General features: G+C 40.3%; 1 protein-coding gene across 1 annotated transcript in view; it reads left to right on the top strand.

The window, feature by feature from the left end:
• LOC140940209 (DNA-dependent protein kinase catalytic subunit-like) overlaps positions 1-23,728 on the top strand; it is a 296,315-nt gene that overhangs the window by 257,097 nt on the left and 15,490 nt on the right. The window contains exons 93-102 of the mRNA XM_073389127.1: positions 10,853-10,950; positions 12,980-13,050; positions 13,442-13,473; positions 14,106-14,240; positions 14,458-14,580; positions 15,910-15,998; positions 20,890-20,974; positions 21,233-21,415; positions 22,012-22,080; positions 22,809-22,950. Of these exons, the coding sequence (XP_073245228.1) occupies positions 10,853-10,950; positions 12,980-13,050; positions 13,442-13,473; positions 14,106-14,240; positions 14,458-14,580; positions 15,910-15,998; positions 20,890-20,974; positions 21,233-21,415; positions 22,012-22,080; positions 22,809-22,950 (1,027 nt within the window). The remainder of the gene's footprint in view (positions 1-10,852; positions 10,951-12,979; positions 13,051-13,441; positions 13,474-14,105; positions 14,241-14,457; positions 14,581-15,909; positions 15,999-20,889; positions 20,975-21,232; positions 21,416-22,011; positions 22,081-22,808; positions 22,951-23,728) is intronic.

Below are 23,728 nucleotides of genomic sequence, written 5' to 3'. Positions count from 1 at the left end.
ACAACAACAACAACAACAACAATATATTTATTTAAAGAAATATAAAGTTTACAATACTTCATGTCCTGCAAATAGCTATAATGCTAATCTAGGTAGGACAAGACTTTAAACTAAAGGCGTTATTAAATTACATAAGAAAAAAAGAAAAGAAGAAATACAAAAACAGAGAGAAAGAAACACCTTATATATAAATTCAAGTACAAGGGATTTTGTTATTTGAAAAAGACTAAAATTATAACTGGAGGTATATACAACATATCAGGTTAACTTCACAAAATATTCTATTAAATAATTAACATTCAAATAATTATCTTCATTACCTAGAACATTAAGGAGTAGTGATTTAATTTTTTTACGAAAATTAGAAACGTTGAGAGTCTTAACAGAAAGTGGAATAGAATTCCAAATAGACACACCAATTCTAGTAAAAGATTTTTTCATTTTTTCAGTTCCACAGAATTTGACAGAGAAGCATTCTTTTGCAGATAATCGCGTATTATAATGATGTTTTGTATTGATGTTCGCAAACTTATCGAGAAGACTTTTAGGAGCTGTCTTAGCATGAACGTCATACATTAAATAGCTTAACTGTTGAAAGAACAAAGACTGCTAAGGAAGGCAGTTTGATTCAATAAAAAAAGGGATTGCATGGCCTCTGGGTTTAGAAAAATAAATCAAACGCAAAGCACGTTTTTGCAGAACAAGTATCTTATTGAGGTAAGTCTGTGGACAGTTGCCCCATGCACATGTAGCGTGGGGCCTGAGCCCGAGTTGGGTCGGACATGCGCAGTTTAGGAGACCTACGACTCGTGTAACTGTTGTGCTAGTTTTAGTAAAGTGATTCGAACGCTAGCTGTGTTAGTTTTGTTACATTTGGTGGCAGCGGTGGGACTTTTGCCATGGAAGATACTGTGAAAGCTTTAGAAGAGAAAGTAGCGCTCCTCGAGGCGAAACTTGGAAAGAAAAGTGAAAGTAAGGCTGGTGCAAGCGGCGGTTCACCGACCACGTCGCAAGAAAACCCGCTTCGCATCAAACCGGACAGCTTCTCTGCGACGTCCAGCGAAAGTTGGGTGGTTTGGATACGGAAATTTAAAAGTATTGCAGCCCTTAACAAGTGGAGTCCTGAACTTCAATGTCAAATATTACCCGCGTACCTGAAAGGCCTTGTCGAACAGACCTATTACAGCCTGACTGCCGAACAAACAGCCACGTGGACAGCCGTTGAACGCGCTCTGACAGATCGATTTCATCCTAAGGAATCTCGTCAGGTACACATTTCCGCTCTACGAGCCAAATTGAGACGTCCTGACGAAGATCTACATCAACTGAGGTGCGACATTTCTCGTCTTGTGGAGCTGGCCTATCCGGATGACCCCCCGGATATACTCAATCGCACGGCCAGAGATTTCTTCGTGGGTGCTTTGACCCCTATTATATTGCGAGAGAAGGTGTTGGATTTGGGGCCCAATACTTTGGATGAGGTCCTAGCGGCAGCTCAGCGATATGAATCAAATCAAAAAGTGCTAAACAAGGGAAGTGCACGAGTACTGTCTTCAACATCTGGGGAGCAGGAAAAGTTTAGCTCCCAACAGGGCACCCAAGAACCCCCAGCGTGGGCTAAGGAGCTTTTTCAGCAGCAAGCTGAAATCTTAGAGAAGCTAAAGAATATTCGTCAAGGGAGGCAAGGTAGGAATGAAGGCGTAGAACCCGAACAAGGCCCCAGAGCATGTTTTAAGTGCGGTAGCCTGTCTCATTTTATTCGTGAATGTCCACATCAAGTCCGTCCCGACCAGGGAAACGGGAGATGGGCGGGGCGCAGCCGAAAGTGACCCCGCCCGAGAATCCAAAGGGAGCATTTTTGCCTTGTGATGTCAATGGTGTTAAGTCCCAAGCCTTATTAGACACAGGTGCAGAAGCAACAATTATCAGTGAAGATCTATACAGTCGCTCTAAGACACATATAAGCAAACTTGAGCCCGCACTGAAGCCTGTCCTGGGGGCCAACAATATACCACTTGATGTGGTTGGAGAAACAGAAGTAACAATTCAGTTGGGCGCAATCAGGGCTAAGCATAAAGTGCTGGTGTGCCAAGGCTTGGCACAGCAAGTGTTGATTGGTATAGATTTTCTAACAGCTCACAAATGTATCATTAACTTTGACACTAACACTGTCTATAGTAAGGAGGGACCCAACAGAATGGTTTTTGGATGCCTTGATAGAGTTTACAGGATCACTGTGGCCGAAACCGTCACATTATCTCCAAATATGGTCGCAGACATACCTTGTGAGGTCCAAGGGGTAGATGACTTAGACGAATGTATGGGTGTACTGGAACCAGCGGACAAGTTTTCAGAAAGATATTCAGCTGGGGCCTTTCGGACGGCCGTGACTGTGAAAGGAGATCGAATCCCAGTTCGTGTGTTCAATTACCTTAACAAGCCCCTCAAGATTTACAGGTGTAGCAGTATGGGGGACCTCTACCCATTAGCTGGCGCGGAGGAATCACAGGAGGAAACCAATGTGGGTGTGGGCTACAAGGTGGTACCCCCTGCGGCCTCAAAGGAAGATGTTGAGGTTGGATTGGAAGCTAAACAATGTGGTGCGGTTTTTGTGAGGGACGCTGACGTTCACAGTTCATTGGTAGAAGAGATGTTCCCGATCAGCAGCGATTTGGTCCCGGAAGAGGAAAAACTTAGGCATTATGAGGTGTTGTCCACTTACGCTGACTGCCTTTCAAAGGGGCCGTGGGATTTAGGTACTGCAAAGGGCGTACAACATACCATCGACACAGGCTCTTCCAAGCCAATCCAGGTACCGCCACAAAGAGTTCCCTTTCACAAAAGGCAAGAAATGCACAACCAAGTGGATGAAATGCTCGAAGCAGAGATTATAGAACTGTCCGATTCCCCTTGGTCCTCTCCGGTGGTTTTAGTAGCGAAACCTGATGGCAGTCAACGTTTCTGTGTGGACTACCGCGCTCTTAACTCGGTAACCAAGCGAGACTTGTACCCACTTCCTCGGTGTGATGACATATTGGAGAGTTTATCGGGGGCACAGTGGTTTTCTCATCTCGACCTCCTTAGGGGATATTGGCAAATTGATGTGGCAGAGGAAGATCGGGAAAAGACAGCGTTCGCAACTCCGGATGGTCTTTACCAATTCCGTAAACTAAGTTTTGGCCTAACGAATGCACCTGCATGTTTTGTGAGGGCTATGCACCTTATCTTGAAGGGTTTATGCTGGTCAGACTGTCTAGTGTATCTAGATGATATCATTGTTTTTGGTCGAACACTACAGGAGCATAGGGAGAGACTGTCATTTGTGTTGTCACACTTGACAGAAGCAGGCTTGAAGATTAACCCCAAGAAATGCAAGCTTTTGTGTGAACAGGTGGTTGTGTTAGGTCACGTCGTGTCACGGGAGGGCATATCTACTGATCCAGAGAAAATAAGAGTCATAAAGGAGTGGCCGGAGCCAGTTCATGAGAGTCAGCTGAGAGCGTTCTTGGGGACGGCTGGTTACTATAGACAATTTGTGCCAAACTACGCCCAAATTGCATCCCCTTTGCACCGCGCTTGTCAAAAGGGGGACCGTTTCAGATGGACAGCTGAGTGCAAGAAAGCTTTCCAGGACATCAAGCACAGATTGTCGAGTGCTCCCATCCTGGCTTTTCCCCAGCTAGACGTACCGTTCATCCTGGACAGTGATGCCAGTGACAGTGGGCTGGGGGCGGTGTTGTCGCAGGTTCAATGTGGGAAAGAACGTGTAATAGCATACGCAGCGCGTGCTCTATCAAAGGCTGAAAGAAACTATAGCACTACCCGGAAGGAACTGTTGGCCCTCGTGTGGGGAACGGAGCACTTCGAGACATTCCTTTACGGGCGACGTTTTCTGGTCAGGACTGACCATAGTGCTCTGCAGTGGCTACGGAACTTTAAAAACCCTAGAGGCCAGGTGGCTAGGTGGCTTGAAAGGCTTAGTGACTTTGATTTCGAGGTGCAACATCGTCCGGGTCAGTTGCACGGCAATGCGGATGGACTCTCCCGCCTTCCCTGGGACAAGGGTGCATCGGTTAAGGTAGAGAGGGACGCCACCCTGATTCAGTCTGTGAATATGGAACCCTTGTCGAGAGAAAGTATACGTGCAGCCCAAAACCAAGATCCTGTTCTGTCGCAAGTTATGAGGTGGCTTGAAACTGGTGTCAGACCCGCGAGAGGCGATGTGGAACGAGGGGGGCGCAAACTTTTGTCATACTGGTCACAATGGGGAAGGCTGTTTCTCAGGGACGGTCTGGTGTTTAGACGTTGGGAACACGAAGTGACAGGAGAAGAGATTTATCATCAAAACTGCTTGCCCGAGAGCGTCGTGTCACAAGTGTTGTGCGCCTTGCACAACAATCCTTCAGCAGGCCACCTTGGCGTCTCGAAGACTCTAGAAAAAGTGCGGAGCAGATTTTATTGGCATGGCATGCGGGAAGATGTCGAGATGCACGTGAGAAGGTGTGTCCCATGTGCTGAAGTCAACGCCCTTGCAAGCTTCCAAAGGCACCCCTTATAAACATTAAGGCAGGGCACCCCCTACAAAGGGTTGCAATAGACATCGTAGGTCCCACACCAAGATCTACCTCTGGCCATGAGTGGTTGCTGGTGGTCTCCGATCATTTTACTAAGTTTGCTCAAGCCTTCCCAGTGAGAAACACCTCAGCAGTCACGCTGGCGAAGAAGGTGATGGATGAATACATATGCCGTTTCGGGTGTTTCGAGGGTTTGCATTCTGATCAGGGAGCCAATGTGGATGGAGCTGTATTCAAAGGTCTGTGCGATTTAATTGACGCAGCGAAAACAAGGACAACGCCCTACCATCCCCAAGGAGATGGGCAGGTAGAGAGACTGAACAAATCTCTGGTGAAGATCCGTAGTAAGCTGATTTCTGACCATCGCCGGGACTGGGCGGACTTTGTGCCGAAAGCAGTTCTTGCTTACAACACTAGTGTGCATGAGTCGACGGGATTAACCCCTTACCGCTTAATGTTCGGCAGGGAAGCTATTCTGCCATTGGATGCTCTCCTTAGGCTCGAGACAACACCTTCCCAAGGGTCGGCACGGACATACCCCGATTATGTTGTTGAGCAGAAGCAGCAATTGGAAGAGACGGAGCAGATAGTGAGAGAGAACCTCAAGCGAGCGCAGAGGTCCCAGAAAGCTTATTGTGACACCAAGTGCCATGGTCAGCGGTTCCGTGTAGGAGACCGGGTTTGGTATGGAAACCGAACCAGGACGAGAAGGAAGAAATTCCTCAAACCCTGGTGTGGTCCTTGGTAGGTGGTGAAAGCTCTATCTGATGTTACCTATCGCATTGAAGAGGAGAGGCGGAAGCCGGGAAAACGTCGTCAGAGGAAGGTGGTCCACTTCAATTATCTGAAGCCATGCTTTTCGCCACCGGAAATCCACGAGAAGCCCTCACAGTTAACCTCTTCCAGCCATGCGGAAGATACGCCACAAGCGGAGAACCTGAGGGACGGGCAGCAACCGTCTCGAGGAACCTTAGTTGACTCTGGAGATGTCGAATTGGAATGGCTGGAAAATCCAGTTGCTACAGTCACAGAGGTTTCTCATCCCTTCCAGGAGCGTGAATCTAGTGGTGAATCTAGTGCTACATTAAGTGCATCCCCTCGAACTGCTGACCTGCCGTGTCAGTCTGAGGTTTCTCAAGTGAGTGATGAACCGCGTTGTGAACCGTGTCATGCTGCGAGGCCGAGACGTGAGCGAAGGGAGCCTGTCTGGCTACGAGACTATGTTAGAACAGTTGTTGTTTACCCACCCTGGCCCTTGAACTTTGTAGGAACATTTGCATGCTTAAGTTAAAAATTCTCTCTTGTACTTCGGACCTTATGTGGGAGGGGGTAGTGTAGCGTGGGGCCTGAGCCCGAGTTGGGTCGGACATGCGCAGTTTAGGAGACCTACGACTCGTGTAACTGTTGTGCTAGTTTTAGTAAAGTGATTCGAACGCTAGCTGTGTTAGTTTTGTTACACACAGATACCATAATATAAATAAGGAGAAATAAGTGCATGATATAAATTCAAAAGAAGAGGCCGTGGAATGTAATGCCTCATTTAAGCAATTATTCCAACCGATCTACTAATTTTGTGACAAATAAAGTCAATATGATGCTTCCATGATAGTTCAGAATCAATCATTATACCCAAATATTTAACAAAGTCCTTCATTTCTAGAGTTACTCGATTATTTAAAGTTGGATTAAAAATCTTAATTTGAGGAATGAAAGGTATTCTTTTTTGGCGCGGACGAAAAATGACATAATTAGACTTTTTGACGTTGAGCGTTAGTTTGTTAGCATTAAGCTATTCACTTACTTTCTCAAGTTCATTATTGACAGTTAGTTCAAGAGTACGTAAGTTGTCATTTGCATAAGTTAGACTTGTATCTTCTGCTAATAGATAAAAAGTAAATTCCTTGGAAGATTTATGGATGTCATTAATATATAACAAAAATAACAAGAACCCAAGTACAGAGCCTTGAGGCACTCCATATAAGATCGTTTCAGTTTCAGATATGCATTTGTCTATTTCAATCGACTGTCGGCGATCTGAAAGATATGATCTAAACCAAGAATTTATAACTCCTCTTATTCCATAGTGTTCAAGTTTTGTCAAAAGAATCTCATGATCAACAGTATCAAATGCTTTCTTAAGATCTATAAAAATTCCACATGAGTACTTTCTATTGTCTATATTAGAATGTATGGTGTTCACAATATCAAGAATCGCGTGCTGGGTACTATGTTTATTGTGAAAGCCATATTGTAAATCATAAAGAATATCATTCTTGTCTATAAACTTTATCAGTCTACGATATAAAATTTTCTCAAATAAACGATTATAAATTGATAACAAAGAAATTGGCCGATAGTTTTCAGGTAACGTCTCGTCTTCACCCTTATACACTGGAATTACTTTTGCATATTTCAGTTTTGCAGGGTAAACCCCAGTTAGTACAGACTGGTTAAAAATTTTGGTTAATGGTATGGATATGACTGATTTAGCAAGTTTTAACAGTTTAACAGGGGTAGAATAAAGCCCCAGGGCTTTATTGTATGGCAACAAGCTAATTTCTGTTTCAATTTCTTGCGGTATAATTGGATCAAAATAAAAACTGTTCCGCAAAGGTGGATCAAGATAATCAGAAAAAGTAGTGTTAACTTCAGGAATATCTGTTGCAAGTTGATGCCCTGTTGACGAGAAGTATTTGTTGAGTGTGATACCAATTGTTTTAGGATCATCTGATAAAACGCTATGCTCGTTAGAACGAATGAAGTGAATTCTTTTTGATTTTTTCGTTTTCTTCGCATCTCCTAATATTTCGTTAATACCTTTCCATATCGATCGTGTATTTTTTATGTTGGAGTCGAAAAACTTTTGATAGTGACGTTGTTTACTCAATCGAATAAGGGTTGTTAACTTATTTCTATATATTTTATATTTCGGCCAGTTTGATTCAAAGAACAATTTATTCTTCACCTTTATAGATTTCCTTAGTCCAGCAGTTAGCCAAGGTTTAGTTAGCATTTTTAGTTTTCTCACTGAAGCATCCCTGAGCGGTGCATGTTTATTAACTACATGATTTATGGTTTTATAAAGGTGAGAAAACGACTTGTTTACGTCACAATTATCAGAAACCTCTTCCCAATTAATTGCACTTAGGTCATTCATGAATTCATTAGCATTAAAGCTGGAATAATCCCTAAATTTAGTCTTTTTTGTATGTGGTAATTTTTGCTTGTTTACGTTGACAATACAGACTTGCGAAAAATGATCGGTTGTGTCGGTGACGATATTGCCACTAGAAATATTATTCGTCAGGTTATTTGTGAAGATATTGTCAATTAAAGTCGCTGAGGACCCATACACTCGTGTTGGTTTATCAATTGTAGAAAGCATAGAAAAACTTTGCATACACTGAAGCAGTGTCTGGCTGTATTTACAGTTTTCATATTTTAGCAAGTCTATATTGAAATCTCCCATGAGATATATATTGTTATTATGATTACTGAAATACTCGAGGGAATCCGAAAGATAGTCAATAAATTGATCTGCATTATTATGTTGTCGGTAAACAATGCTATAGATATTTTTCTTTTGATTTGGTAGTAAAATTTCAATCCACAAGGCTTGATAAGAGGAATTAGTAGAGCGTTCTAAGACTCGATATTTATAGTTTTCATTAATAAAAAGACCAACACCACCGGCAGACAACGGGGTTTTAACAAATTCAAAGCAATAGCCAGGTAGTTGTGGTATAAAATCAGTAGATTCGCCTTCGCATAATCGCGTTTCTGTAACACATAATACCGTGAAATTATGTTTTACCTCACTGAGTACGTGACACTGAAAATGTTCAATATTTTTTCTTAAGCTTCTTATATTAGTGTGAAGAATAGAGAAATCGGATACGACATCCCCATTTGTGGTATTTTCAAACTTCACGGAGAAGCTATGAGGCGAATAGTAGCTCGAATGAATTTTACTCGTTGTCATTAAGTTAGCATCAGGATCAATCGTTTTGTCTAGGGAATCGTTCTGAAAAAGACCAAGATCATACAAGCTATTAAATGAATGGATCGATTTCCTGGAGGCTAGATTAGTGTCCAGTAAAGCGTTATACTGCGGGTGGGCATTTTTCAGATCTTTACAGTTATAATATGGCAATTCCATCAATCTTTAGTGAGATTTTTCATCTCTTTGTGCGAAGCCATTTCCAATAACTGTATCACATCATTAAGATTATGAACGAATAACAATTAAGACACTTATCTCCTTAATCCTGAGTTGGATTACTGACCAAGCTTTGCTTCAGATTGTCAAGATCGGCCATGCGTTTTAATTTGAAGACCTGAGAACTACTAGATTTACGAGCCAGAATCTCAGAGTTCTTCACCCAGACGTACTGGAATTGATGTGTAGATTTCAATTTGTTTGCCTGGCTAAGAAGTTGCTGTAACCTCGGGATCAGGTGTTCATGAATTCGGATATTTTCCGTGTGAAAATCAGCAGATAAATCCAGATCATCAGGGTTTTAAGTTCGAAGTTTCATTGCGATGAGCCATGACTTCTTCTTTGGCCAGTCGTCTTATAAACTTGCACACAATAGGTCTTGGGTAATGGCGGTCAGCCCTTCGGCTATTCACTCTATGAGCGATATCAATGTCGTTTTTCGTCACTCCCTCGGCTCCGATAGCATGGAAAAGCTTTAAACACAACTGCGTGGTGGTTTCAGCAGACTCATGTTCATCCTGATCAGGAAAGCCAATAATTTTGACGTTATACTGAAAGCTGTACTTCAGTAAGTCATCAATGGCGGCGTCCAAACTGTCAACTCTTGTAGAAATCGCTTCAAGCTTACGGCTTAGATTGTCAAGTTCTTTCGACATATCCTCTCGAAAGTTTTTCGTTATATGGTGGTCCTCACATAAGAAATCAACACTCTTTTGGACACTGTTTCCATATCTTGTTGCAGCGTCTCCAACCTGCTCGATGTCCGCTTGAAGTCGTTGTTGCTCGATGATCGGTTTCAGCTTCTGGAGTTCACTATTTACAGCTGAAATCTCTCCCTTTAGTTTAAGGTTTTCCTTCTGTAGATTTTTAACTTGACTCATTTTAGTTTACGACATAAAGCATTGGTACGTTTTGAGTTTTAAACCGGCATATGCGGAGCGCCTGCCGACATGACCGCTTAAAAAAAATGACCAGAAAGCGGTATATTGACGGCATTGTTGGAGCAACTTCTTGCAGAAGAGATGAACTGGAAGCCTTTATTAACTTCGTTGCTAACGAAGGTAGTTCCATTTCTGAAATAGAACTACCTTTCTTGGACATCACCTACGGATTTCTGATGGTAGGATACAAACCTCCGTCTACTACCAAAACACTGACTCTCACAACTACCTCCATTTCTCCTCTTTCGACCTTCATTACTACAAACGTTCTATCCCTTACAGCCAGTTTCTCCGCTTGCGTCGTCTTTGCACTTCCTTGTGCGATCATGGAGATGGTTTCACTCTACCAACCGTGGTTATCCTCTTTCAACTCGTGAAAACGATCTACAGAGGGTAGCAACCATTAGCCGTAAGGTCACGCTACGCCCGTCCGAACAGAGTGACGCAACCGTTGATAGAAAGTCTCTGGTTCTCACATACCACCCGTTAAAGACCAAAATCAAACAATTAAAATGAAATGTCTTCAAAATATAAAAATATATATACCTGGATTTTGGAAAACCGTGTTAGCAAAAAAATAAACTCATTCTACGACTTAGCAATTTAAAACTATGAAAAATCATTCAAAGGCCGGTTAAAAGCCTTTATCTGACGCTGGGCAGTAAGTTAGTGGTCCTTAGAAGCGTTTCACCGTGTCTAGATTTAAAATGACGCAAATTTTAGAACATTTATTCAGTAATCTGATTCCGTGAAGTTTCAAACTGGTGTCATTTCAGTCTAGAAATTTTTAAGTTAAGTGAAATGCAGTCCAAAAGTGCCTGGTTAAGGCTTACATAACAACTTAAATAGCTAGCAATACACTACTGTTTTCGGTAGAGGTTCGCGAAATCCTGTCTACAGCCACTTCTACACAAATCCCTAACCACGAAATATCCAAGAAAAAGATGAGATATAAACATACAAGACAGTGAACAAGCTAATACAGGGGAAGTTGAGAGAAATTACCATATATTTGCTAACCCGGTTTTCCAAACTCCGGGTAGATATATTATTTAAGAGTTTAAGGATCGCACCATTAAAATGATGTTTACATTTCTCTATAATTTTTTACTCTGCAGAATGTAAGTCAGCTGATGACGCGCTCATTTGTATCACTTCAGTCGGCTATCAAGGCCGCTAAACACGCAGAAGAGAGATACAAAGGATCTGAAACGAGGTACATGTACATGATACATTTTACACATGTATTTATATTTAATGCCAATCAGATAGCTAGAAACCCGTTGCATATTCTGCGGTATACAACCGGTGGAATTTGACTAAAAAGTCCCGGCCTCTATATTTGTCCTCCGAAAATAGTGCGGATAGCGACAGGCACTTTTCATTCTACCAAAATTTCCAGAGGCAAGTTTGTAAACAACACACTATAAAACCCGAGTTTTAACTACCGTTCGGATTTCTTAGAAGTCTTTGGTAAACAAATAGATACGAAACGAAATCAAACAGACTACAACAGAAATAGAAATAAAATGATTTTTCAGCCGAGACTATCAAACCAAACGAGTTTTGCGAAGACTGAGATAGATACACAGTCGCCTTTCCCTACCTGGAATCCCGTGAGAAACATTCGGCGGTCTTGCCAGTTTCTTCAGATGCAGGTAAATTAGGTAGAGGTAAAAAAAGAGTCTTTACATTAACAAGCTGTCGATCATTTGGGCACTGCTGTCTGCAATAAACATGTAGTAAGCGGCCTGAAAACAGCCTTTTTTTGAAATGGCAAAAGATGTGATAATTTTTCATGCAGTAAGAACAATTAATTGCTTAGCCTCCGCGAAGCGCGCGCTGCGCAGCACCATGGGTAATAAAATTTAGTAACTATCCATCCGAGAAAATTTGGTTATGACGTCTCCGTACGTCCGTCCATACGGACTCTCCGGGAAGGGGTAAGTAGAAACGATTTCCTCCCCTCTCCTATAGAGAGTTTTGTCCCCTATTGTTTCAATAGCCTTTAGAAATTGATTGACAAATCAGAATCTGTCAACTGACTAATTGTTTGGTGGACCATTTGACTTTTCAGGGGGTTATTAGTGATTTCCGGAAAATGTCCTGCAGACTGATTTTGAGGGGAAAAAAGCATGCAAATAAAATCCCGGGAAAAAATATCCTGCACTGAAAAAAATATCCCTCATGACGTATAATGCTGAAAAAAAAATCTTACACCGTTATGTCTCGGGGAAAAAAAATTTAACCCCAGAGAGGTTTGGGAAAAAATTCTCAAACTAAATCAGTAGAATCACCCATACTCCATTTCCCACAATCGTCCAGTGGTCATGGTCAATGGTCAAACGGATTTGACACCTTAGTAAATGTCATCCATCAACATAATGGCTGGCGCGCGTTCATCTTGGGTGATTTTGTAGATTAAAGTTTTGCTTTCAAGATTGAAAATACGCCGATAAAAGACACAAATGGAAAGAGCAAGTTCAAGAGAATGCTCAGTTTCCTTTTTGTAGACAAACGACATTGTCTTTCGAGGAATTCAACCTTGTTTTCTACACGGCGGATAGGAGCGCTTGGCTGGTTTTGAACCAACAAGGCAGCGAGGTTTCTGAAGACACTTGAGGTACACTCTGTCCTCTATGATCAATGAAAAGTACGTTTTTTAAAGGGAATTTTTGTATTTATAAAGGTTTCATAAACGTCGGCATGAAAGAAAAACCACAAAATGTGCATTTGAAATTGTTTTTTCGCCATGTGCTCGACCGATTTATCGTGCGTGAACGCAACGATTTAACTTGTCTTACGCGAATTGTTTTTTAGGATTAACCAATGGGTTTTTGAATAAAAATTTTCAAGAAATTAAGTTATTTACCTGTCATTGTTCTTTCATAACATTAGCTCAAAAAACCATAACCTAACCATAACCTGTAAATTGCTGCTACTTAAGAGACCTACAATTAAACAATTTTTTCAATTCAGGTTTGTTTGCGGGATATTTTTTCTTAATCATTTAGCCCCTCTCTCTAAAGGTGTCTGATGCGGAAGGCTCTTAGGGATGTGAAGATTTTTTCTTTTTTTGGCTTAGAGTTGGTGTTATTACTTTTAAATTTTTATTGCATTTATCATAAGTATAGAATTGGAGGCTTTGCTTTTAGCCCTGGCTAAATCTATATATTATCCACGTTATTTTCTTGCGAGTGGTTTCTTGCTCTGATTTGATTGATTCTTTTTGGATATTCTGTTAGCAATGGCGTGGTACAAGCTCTGATGGCTATGGTCAATTTTTGTGATAGTTGTCTCAGGAAGAAAGAGGAAGGTGAGTATGTACAAAACTACATTCTTTCTCTTTGAATGAGTGCAAAGTTAATGTTTGTCAACCAACAGAATACTAGAAACCTCGATATGACGAACTTCCGGCCAAGGGACTAGCAAAACGTTGGCAAAATTGTTATCTGTAACGAGGTTCGAGGTTTCGTTACATCGAGGTTTTTTTTTACTATTGCTGTGGTGAAGAATATCGTTCGTTATACCGAGGACTTCGTTATTTGGTAGGTCGTTATGATATAATGTTGTAATGTGATTGGACTGGTAATCAAAAGAGGTTTTCAAACCTTATCTTCACGATATTCTGTCAGTTTTCTAAAATAACTTGTCTTTAGGTATGATATTATTTTATCACTGATTAACGTCGTGTTCGTGGTTTGTAGATGATGGTCCACCAGTTGAGGTTGACACAAAGGTAAGCAGAGTTTTACTGATGTTTTGCGCTATGAACTATGAAGCCGGTGCAACGCTCTATCTCCGCGATACCTCTTGAGCTTTCCAGTGAACTGAATCTTCTGAAAATGAAATACCTTCTCCCAGTTTAATAGCTTCGCAAGTGCGTGGGCGGAGCCCCATAGCTAAGTAAATCAACCCATCCCAGAAAAATTGGTAATCACGTGACCGTACACCGACCGAAAAACCGTCCGTCCGCACTACAGGAAACCAATGTTTACTCTCACACTTTCTAGCTAGTTTGGGAGCCCAGGAGAAAACTGATGGGACATCAATGTTGCGATCAATTGACAGCTATCAAAACAGGGTATCCGCTGACCAGTATCACCTGACCGTATCGCGAACTCAGGTGTCGACCCATTGAGGTGGAGTATCTTTTGAAGTTATCCGCTGACAAGTTACTAGTTTTCAAATGATCGCAGGCTCAAGTATATTTTTGTTTAAACTTCATATGAAATATGTTGTCTTTATATCACTATGCCCCCGCATCTAAATCTATTTATTACCGTGACAGTGTTTGATTTCATCATCCATGGATAGTAATTTAGTTTGCCATTGTATTACTGTTGAAATTATTTGCATTTCTGACTCCAGCTCTTTCCCGGGATTGTTGTACGGTACATGTTAAAATCCATGTGCTATAACGCCGATGAAGCTCGTCAGAGGTTTCCAAGACTACTTCAGATTGTACAGACTTATCCTGATACTTTAGAAGCGTTTATTAAAAAGGTAACTCTTAATCAGCCGCATGAAAGTTAGCGATAGTTTTAATGCCGGAGTTTTACAATCGTAATATAGAACACATTAACCTGCATATTTATGGTGATGAATGGAATAAAGAATTTTATAATGAAAGAGGCATCTGCACTATCAAACGCAGTCGTCTCCCAATAACTTGATTTTTGTACACATTGATCATATTGTTTGTTGTCATTTGTATTTCGAGGCGTCTGATGTCCCATGCTGGATGTTCATTACTTGGATTAACCAAATGCTTGCTGTGTTGAACAAACCGGAAGGCAAAGCAGTGCATGCCATTTTACATGAAATAGCGCAAACCTACCCTCAGGTCAGTTGAGCTTCACGTGTCAGTAAGGTAGTACGTTGCAGCTTTGTAAATAGATTTTAGGTAGGGGTCGTATCATCTTTAAAATATGATCCACTAAATGAGTGTGATGACTACTATAACTGACAGTGCGTGCAGTTTCCGAATGACATATTACAGTCAAAGTAAATTGTGTTTCGTCAGTTAATGGTTAAAAAATAAAGGAAGAATATCAGTGAGCTGCGTACCTCTTCGTTGTTTACTAGCAAGGAAACGCTCGTTTAACATAAACTATGAGGAAACCACATCCATAGCACAGCATTTTTTGTTCACGTTTCATTTAAAATGGTTAGAAGGACTTGGTTTTGAACCAATAGTCCTTTATCAGTACTGACAATAATGTTCAACCGACAGATAGTACAATATTTAGTTATAAACGTGGCTTTTTTACAGAACTTTTACTTAATGATTTCCTAACGAATGACTCGTTGGGAAAGAATGAACTTACTTCTTTCTCTGCTATTTTTCTTTGCTTTAACTAAAATTTTAAACGAAGTCTAACTTAACGCGCGGTTTAACAAATCTTTGGACCTCAAGAACTCTTCCTTGGTGGGTTATTTTAAGAAGATAAAAATACTTTTCTTGTCTACTCGATATGCTTTGATAAAACTGCTCACAATAAATGGTGTTTCGATAGAACCGTTAGGCAAATTGAAAATGGCTTAGAACGCGGTTTTCTTAAACAGTATCTAAACTACGTTTAATAACTGCGCCTGGTTATTTTCATGCTGACCCAGTTTTTTGATTGGGTAAAGGATATAATTAAAAGAAAGAATTAAAAGGCAGGAGGAACTGTTATTGTTTTGTTATTGTTGTCGTTGTTGTTGCCAATCAGAGAACCGTTTTTTGTCCTCGGAGCACTAAGAACAAAGTTTTATTACATAAACACAAAATTGAAATACAATGTGAGTTTTCCCGCAAAAACATGATAGCTTCACACGTGAAGATAACATTGAAACTATCACCGTTGATATGGTTTCAAATTAAGCCGCGGCTTTCGCCGCAAAACAATGAAATTTTGGGCATTTCATTGGTGTTTATATGAAATCTGGAAATTTCTTTCTCCTGGCGTTGAAATAAAAAAATAACAAACTCACTCGGAGAGAAATTTCCTATTTCTGCGCGGCCATGTAATATCCCCTTCATAACTGGCAATGACACGAGTAACTTATTTTCTCAGGTCGTGTCTGAGAGGCTGCCCGTGTGGTTGCAGGTGCTTATAAAGGCAACGAACACAGCGGTCACTTGCAAGGTTATCTTGTTGATTATGAAAACGTTTCCTTTGCTTTTCAGGCCCTTTGGTATCCGTTAAACATAAGTAGTGAACAGTTTGTGTTTGAACAAAGTAAGGAAGGAAAAGCTAATGAGGGCATGGTTAAAAGGTAACAGTTGACTGCGAACACATCCGAAAATAACAAGGATTTAGTTAACAGTTAAGCCTTCTTGGCTGTACAACTGCACTGTGTCCACATTACTGTTGTATCTTAGAAGAGTCTTTACTGTAGTTAATTTGAGGCAGTAAAGGCCTATTGCTAACCTTGATGCAACGCGGTCGTTTGTTTTTGTTTTGAAATCGCGCTTTTGTAAATGGCGCGCTCTGATTGCTCAACACTTTTGCCAGGTTTTCTCGCAAAAATAGTCAGAGCTAGTCAGATGTGGTCGCGTCGGCGTTGTGTGTTTCGTCATCTGACAAATGGTTGCACAGTTCGCCTGCAGAGTCAGTAAATAAGTATCCTTTCTCATGGAAGTGGATGAGTCCATTGACATTTCAGGTTTACCTGAAAGAAACGGGTACGGCTCCGTGAGATGCCGAGGTAATGTGACAAAATATGAACGTGCATTCAAGTTTATAACATGTAAGCCGCCGTGAAGGTGTAAGGAACCGTTTTCATTTTACACAGCTCTGTGTCGTGGTAATAGCGGAGCTCTGGAGCGCGAAGCGCGCCTTCGGAGCACCATGGGTAAGTAAATCTACCCATTCCAGAAAATTTGGTAATCACGTGACCGTACACCGCCCGCCCGCCCGTCCGTCCGCACCACAGGGAAACCAGTGTTTAATCCTCACACTTTCTAGCCAGTTTGGGAGCACAGGAGGACTGATATTTCACACATATATTGCACATCAATGTTGTGATCAATTGACAGCTGTCAAAACAGGGTATCCGCTGACTAGTATCACCTGACTGTATCGCGGGCTCAGGTGTGGACCCATCGAGGTCGAATATCTTTTTGAAGTTATTCGCTGACAAGTTACTAGTTTTCAAATGATCGCAGGCTCAAGTTAATTTTTTTTTTAATTCATATGAAATATGTTGTGTTTTGTATGTGCCGCACAATTAAAATGTTGATTTTAAACTGACCTCGGAAGCTAAAATTCAGCCAGTTTTTACAGGCAGGGAAGACATGCCAGTTGCTTTTGACTTTTCTCACCAAGGTCACGCGTTGGTCACGCTCTACGTCCAATATTTATGCTCTGATTGGTCAAAATTTGACAGGTGAGTTCATGCGGAAAATTTATGCAGCATCTTGAAACTTGTTTACTTTGCTGAAGCTGACAGAGTTTTGTGTCAACTTGTGATGTTTTTAACTGTCTTTTTCCACTGAATGTACAAAATGAAATTCAGCTAGTTTGTTTATTGGGTTTTTGGTTGAGAAATACGTCGCTTGTCAAAGTCGGAAATCCGATTTCGGATGACATCGTTTTCGTTTTTCACCTTGCTTGATGCGTAAGAGGGTTGAAAAGTCTGAAGCGAGTCTGGCCTTACTTTATAGTTTTCAGTGCATCTCGAATGGTAAACCTGAGTAATTACTGTATTTGACGTTTGTTTTTTATATCTAATTTAATGAAGTCGAGCGTAGTTTATGCGGCTATTTAGTTTATGCACGTTTTAATTGTAAGATTTGAGACAACGATCTGACCGAGTATCAGGTTTGATTGTAAGCTTATAGAACTTTAAAAAGCCCTTAGACATTTTCTCACCGCAAATAGAAAGAAAACGTTCCAAAGAATATTTAGTTATAATTCTGGCTGTAAAAGATAGCTTTGAGCGATTATCTTGCCTCGAGTTCATCTTTGAAAAAGCAAACACCGGGAAGCCGGCTTACAAAATGAAAAACATAAACAAGGATTTTCAGAGACACTTTAATACTTGTCTTCGTGAATGAAAATTGTTGTCTCTGTATATGTTTTACCGAATTATTTTCCTTTTATTGATTGTTTTGCAATTTTTATCGCTGTGCCGTTTGTTTTCAGTCGCTCATGAACATCGCTTGCATGCAGGAGTAGTCAAAATGCCGCGCGTATCAAACGCTTTTGACGATTACACATCGTTATAAAACCATTAAATAAATAAAAAAAACATAATAAATTCTTTATTCTGTTGAAGCGTATAACTCTATTAATCATAATTTAAACAGTCGACATTGGCGCTTGTCAAAAGTGAGAACCGGCTAGCCGTATAGGTGATTTTGGAAATGTTTTTATAAACGGTTTAGCTATAAGTCCACACGTGCTTCGATCGTCCTGAATATTGAGTGAATGCAATTTGTATTGCAAAATTGTGAAATACTGCATTCTGTCCGAGGTCTGTATGATAAAAGCAGCGCCTCATGGTACTGTTTCACCTCAGATGTGATGTATAAAAAGTATAAAAGGTTGGTTTACACGTCCCCAGACTTGTTGGCAAGATTTTGTAAAGTAAACTTGTCGAACGCAAAAAATTCGGCCTGATTTGTTTTCCAAGAATTTGTTTTCCAGGCCTAATGTACTGTGATCAAGAGCCATTATGGCTATGCTATTCTTTGGGTGTACATATAAGGCTGTCAACTCGATGTAAGATTAAGTTCACTCTTAGCCTGGACTGTTTGCAAATTATTTTTTCTCTAAAATCACTTAGCCTTTCGCTCAAAAGTCACATGAATGTGCTCTAAAGTTAACTGATTTGTGGAATACAAGTTTATTGTTTGATTTAAATTATAAATTCGAGTTAATAGGAGCTTCGCTTTTAGCCCTGGCTAAATCTATATATTATGTGTGTGTGTATGTGCAAGATGTGTATTGGCAAGATTTTGTAAAGTAAACTTGTCGAACGCAAAAAATTCGGCCTGATTTGTTTCCCAGGCCTAATCATCTACTGTGATCAAGAACCCGCGCTCTTAAATGTGATCGAAGATGATTGCTATTTTTTGGGTGTACATATAAGGCTATCAACTCAATGTAAGATTAAGTTCACTCTTAGCTTAGACTGTTTGCAAATTACTTTTCTCTAAAATCACTTAACTTTTCCCTCAAAAGTGACATGAATGTGCTCTAAAGTTAACTGAATTGTGGAAAACAAGTTTATTGTTTGATTTAAATTATTAATTCGAGTTAATATGTAGGAGCTTCGCTTTTAGCCCTCGCTAAATCTATATACTAGCTTTTGATTGTTTTTTTCCGGTATTGGTGAAGGAAGATGATGGTATTTTGGACAGGCAAAGTTTATTGACAGTGAGAGTGTATTTCCACGGCGATCAAAAGCGTTTGAAAGTCAAAACATAATTATAACTTAGTCTTGACTGAAACTGGTAACGATAATCGAATGTTATGAAAGCAAATAAGGCTATTCAGCGGAAAATGTACCGTGAAAATTCATGAGGGGATGGTAAATAACGCTTAGAAGAATTACGTAAGTCATTTAAGCTTACATTTTTTGACAGGTTCGTCGTAAACGGCTCGAGTGAAAGTGGTTTGGAACAATAGCGAGCCATTAGAACGGATGACAATTTTTTCCAACGGATAGCCCGAGCCGTTCGAACGGATGGGTATTTCTCTCGAACGAATAGCCTGAGTCGTAGGGATGACATTTCTTTTTTGAAGGGATGACATTTTTTTTCGAACGGATACCCTGAGCCGTTCGAAGGGATACTAAATCTTTAGAAAAGCCTGTCACAACTATCAGTAATTTCAAGTAACAAGAAATGTTCGCGGTGCGCAGTGCACTATCAAGGCTGGCAATGGGCCTTTAAATAACACCAGTGTCTAACCGTTTGCCGGGCAGAAAATGCCAGCAACGCCATGTAAGAAGAAACCTGGGTTTTTAGGCGACTGAAAACTAAAAGCGAAAATTACAAATCGACAAAATTGATATCCAGTTTCTGTCACAATTACAGCGCGATCACAGGAACCGAGGCCACCCATACAAAATTTTGCGACAAATTTTGAAATTAGCAAATCACAAGTTGAGATCTAAACAATAAATTTGGGCATAATTCTACTCAGAGCCAATTCAAAATAGGTTGTGAACCATTTTTCTTAAGGATGTAAAAAATAACGCATCGTGACTTTTTTGTAACTAAATCAAGCTGAAAAGTGTTTTGAGATAGTCTGCGTTGGCCCGGAATCAAAGCCAGCAGTAAAGAAATTTTGAACAATCCGAACTTAAGGCGACGGCTGCTCATTTCACGGCAAACGGCGCTCAGCGCCGAGAAAATCGGTGATTACGAAGATATGGGGCAGATTAATGCAAATTACAATGCAACGTACTCGCCCAGCTTAAGAATAAGCGAAGGAAATTGCCATGGTTAGTGGAATTTTTGTCCAGGGAAAAGGCACACATTGCTTTATTCTTGCAAGTGACAAAAATAAGAAAGACTAGAAAAAAAATATTTGAAGCAAACTAGTCGATGAGTGCCCCAAACTGAGCAATAAACCCAATGAAAGACAGAAACAATCAAAACGGATCGAAATCCACCAATCACAAAGACATGACCTTTTGAACTCGTTCAAGTAAACATCTGTTTCCCAAGAGGTCCGCTAAGATGATTGACGGAACAGAAAAACCCAAAATTCCTTCGTATAATAAAAACGATCTTTGGTTAGCGACCGTCACTTTTTTAATAGTTCTTCTTGTTCAATTCCGGCCAACGAAACATTTTTCAGCTTGATTTACACAAACGTCATGATTCCTTATTTATATCCTTCAGAAAACTGGTTTGCAACGTATTTTGAACTGGCTCTGAGTACAAAATTATGCGCAGTTTCATTGTTCTCGACTTGTGATTAGCTAATTTCAAAATTTGTCTCATTTTTTTCTGGTGGGCCTTGGTTCGTGTGGTCGCACTGTAACTTTTGTCTCCACTTCTATACAACAGAAATGATTTTATTTCCTTATCTTTGACTTCTCGGTGAATGTATAAATCAGTTTGATAAGTAATGTTGAAAACTGTTGTTGTAGACTGCAAGCAGTTTCGTTAAATATCTTAATGTTCGTCGTTGTATTTTACAATCAACAGTCTTCAGTCATTGCTTGACATGCCATTGCTGAGTGACTTCATTGCTGCTTTGGAACAACTTACTAATCCAGAGATGGTGTTTAAGGTTTGTATCGCTGCTTCAAACTAAAACTTCTGGATACTTGTATCATAATGGGTCCTCATTGATTTGGGAAGCGATATTAATGTAAACGTCAGGGAATCTTTTATCCGAATCGTATTTATGAAAGCTTAGCTTTTAGTCCATAAATTGCTTGTGTGTCTTATAATTTTTTTCCTTTTGAGGAAGATTTTATTGTCTCTCTTCAACACAAATTACCGCCAGTTAGTTTTCTTAGATGTTTCACTGCTGTTTCTTGTACAGGATTGGTGTGACGGTCCCATGAAACAGCTACTAGAAGACAAAAGCGTGAAAGACAATTCGCAAGCCATCAAAGATTGCTTTCAAAATATGTTTCGGCAATTGCTGGACATTAGATCGAAGTCAGAAAGTGGGTCACAGACTCGAGGAAATGAGTTTGGTCCTTTCAGGAAAAAATTTGCTCAGGTAAATTACCTTAATATTCGTAAGCTCGAACAACGGCGACGTTGACGGCTACGGCAACGTTTTTCCGCAACGTTCGTTGGGATTTTTTCAACTCGCTTGAAATGTCAAGTAAGGTAACGTTGTCAAGGGCCAATCCCAAGAAATCGTCGTCGTGTTTTTGTCCTCCATAAAACGTGCAATAAGGGAATTTCACGTCGTAGTTGAGCATTATTGGCAAAAAAGTACCAAAAAGTGTTGCAAGTGCATAGTTGTTGTTTTGCTTATAAAAAGGTGTTGCTTTCATGACGTTCTCGTCATGAAACCTCGAGATGACGTGATCGCCAACAGACACGAAGAATAAGAAACATTTCTGCTCTATCGTTATTGTGTAATTTTACTTATCTCCGTTGTCATTTTGAATACAGTAAATTGTCCATATAACGAAGGTAAAGAGACCGGCAAAATATGTGTGCTTTAACGAGGTTCTTTTCCTCATACTTTATTATTACTGGAACGAAGAATATACCGAAGACTTCTTTATATAGGGGTCCGTTATATAAAGGTTCCACCGTAGCCCTTATAATACGTTACCTGCAAGGTATATTTCTTCTTTGCAGAAATTTTCAAGTGAAGTCCAGGAGTTGTTCGGAAAGGAAGGTGAAAAACTCAAAGGACTGAAACCCAATGTAAGATAAGCATTATTCTGATTGGTTTTGAAAATGGTTCCGTGGATAATGATGGTAAACCCTAATGGTATCAAGAGAAAACATTTCTCTTTCAAGGCGGGCATTTCGATGTCAGTGCGTAACGAAGCAAAAGTGAACTCGAATACTCAGCCATTTATAGTTTACTTTGGTAGGTCTTATTTTTGGTTATGGAGCTACATTTAATTTCACTCGAGGAGGTAAAGGGTAACTATGGTTGTTTACCATTTACAAAACGTTTCTGGAAATCCGGTTGAAAAGTGATGGAACACGACTTTTTGGGTCGTTCCAGCGGAAAATTCCCGGGAGCAACAGAACATCTTAAAAGGTTGTCGTATTTTTCCGGACGGAATGTTTCAAAGGGAAATTCGTGTTCCAGTTGATTCCAGTTTCAGGCCTTCGTGGCCGTTTTTCAGTAAATGGAGCTGATTTGTACAAATGGTAAACGCGATTCCAGGAAGAAATTTACCAGTCCTGGATTTTGCTTACCATTTACCCAAACCTGCAAACCGTGAACCGACCGGTTTGCCCATGTAAAGGGTAAACAACCTATTTTAACTCAGTTTATATGACCTGAAAAAAAAAATTGTTGAAAAAAAAATCTAAGAAATTGCCCACTGAATGTTTATACGGTACCTCGACGCACTGTGATTATCGTAAGCCGAAGTGTAAACTTTTCTTTTTTCACTGTGGTGTTATTTGGTTTACAGCAATTTGCAAAGCTTTGTGGAAGTGCCATTCAGAAGATGAATGACTGGAGGTCCCATGCTCCTCCCCCATCAAATGTTAAGGAGTACTCTCCGTGGTTGTTTAATTTTTCCAGTTACTACACGCATACCTTGGAGATTCCTGGTAACAATAACATGCAACACTTTAATTTATTATTGTACTAAAAAAAACTCAGTCGTCTAGTATCAGGTTTACACACGGCCATTTGATCTTTCTGTTAAGCTGCACTTGTGCGAATGGGACTTGGATGTAAAATTCACATGCGTATCTTTGCCTTCTGCCGCCCTTTCCTTCCCTTGTGTTGTTTGTTTGTTTGTTTATTTTTTCCTCCATTTATTTATTTTACAAGCCATTTTTAGCGAAGAGCTCTAGCGCGCGCGAAGCGCGCGCAGCGGAGCACTATGGGTAACAAAATTTGGTAAACTATCCATCCGAGAACATTTGTTATAACGTAGCGTACGCCCGCCCACCCGTACACACACTTCATGTAAGCCGATGTCAAATGTCACAATAGATCTTGCACAACTTGACACTAGCCTGTCAGTTATGTTACCCATCCGTATTAGTATGATTAGATTGACAGCTGTCAAAATCAGACATCCGCTGACAATTATTACATGATCATCTCGCGGGCTCAGATGAAAGACCAGTACATACATACATACATACTTTATTGGCTCGTCCCCACGGGGCTTTTCAGAGTCAATTTTACATTACAAAATTATAAACCAAGTACATGACAATAAGAATATAACAATGATAAAAGAAGACAAAGGTCAATAAAATTAATTAAATTAATTAAATAAAGCAGTCATTAAGAAGCTTTTGCCTGAGTAAACACTTGAATTCCGTCACGGATGGGCTAAGTTTGAGCGCAGGCTGCAACTCATTCCAGAGAGAG

Source organism: Porites lutea, chromosome 6, assembly GCF_958299795.1.
Source record: "Porites lutea chromosome 6, jaPorLute2.1, whole genome shotgun sequence".
Taxonomy (NCBI): domain Eukaryota; kingdom Metazoa; phylum Cnidaria; class Anthozoa; order Scleractinia; family Poritidae; genus Porites; species Porites lutea.
The sequence above is the reverse complement of the archived record's forward strand: the minus strand, read 5'-3'. Positions and strand labels throughout refer to the sequence as shown.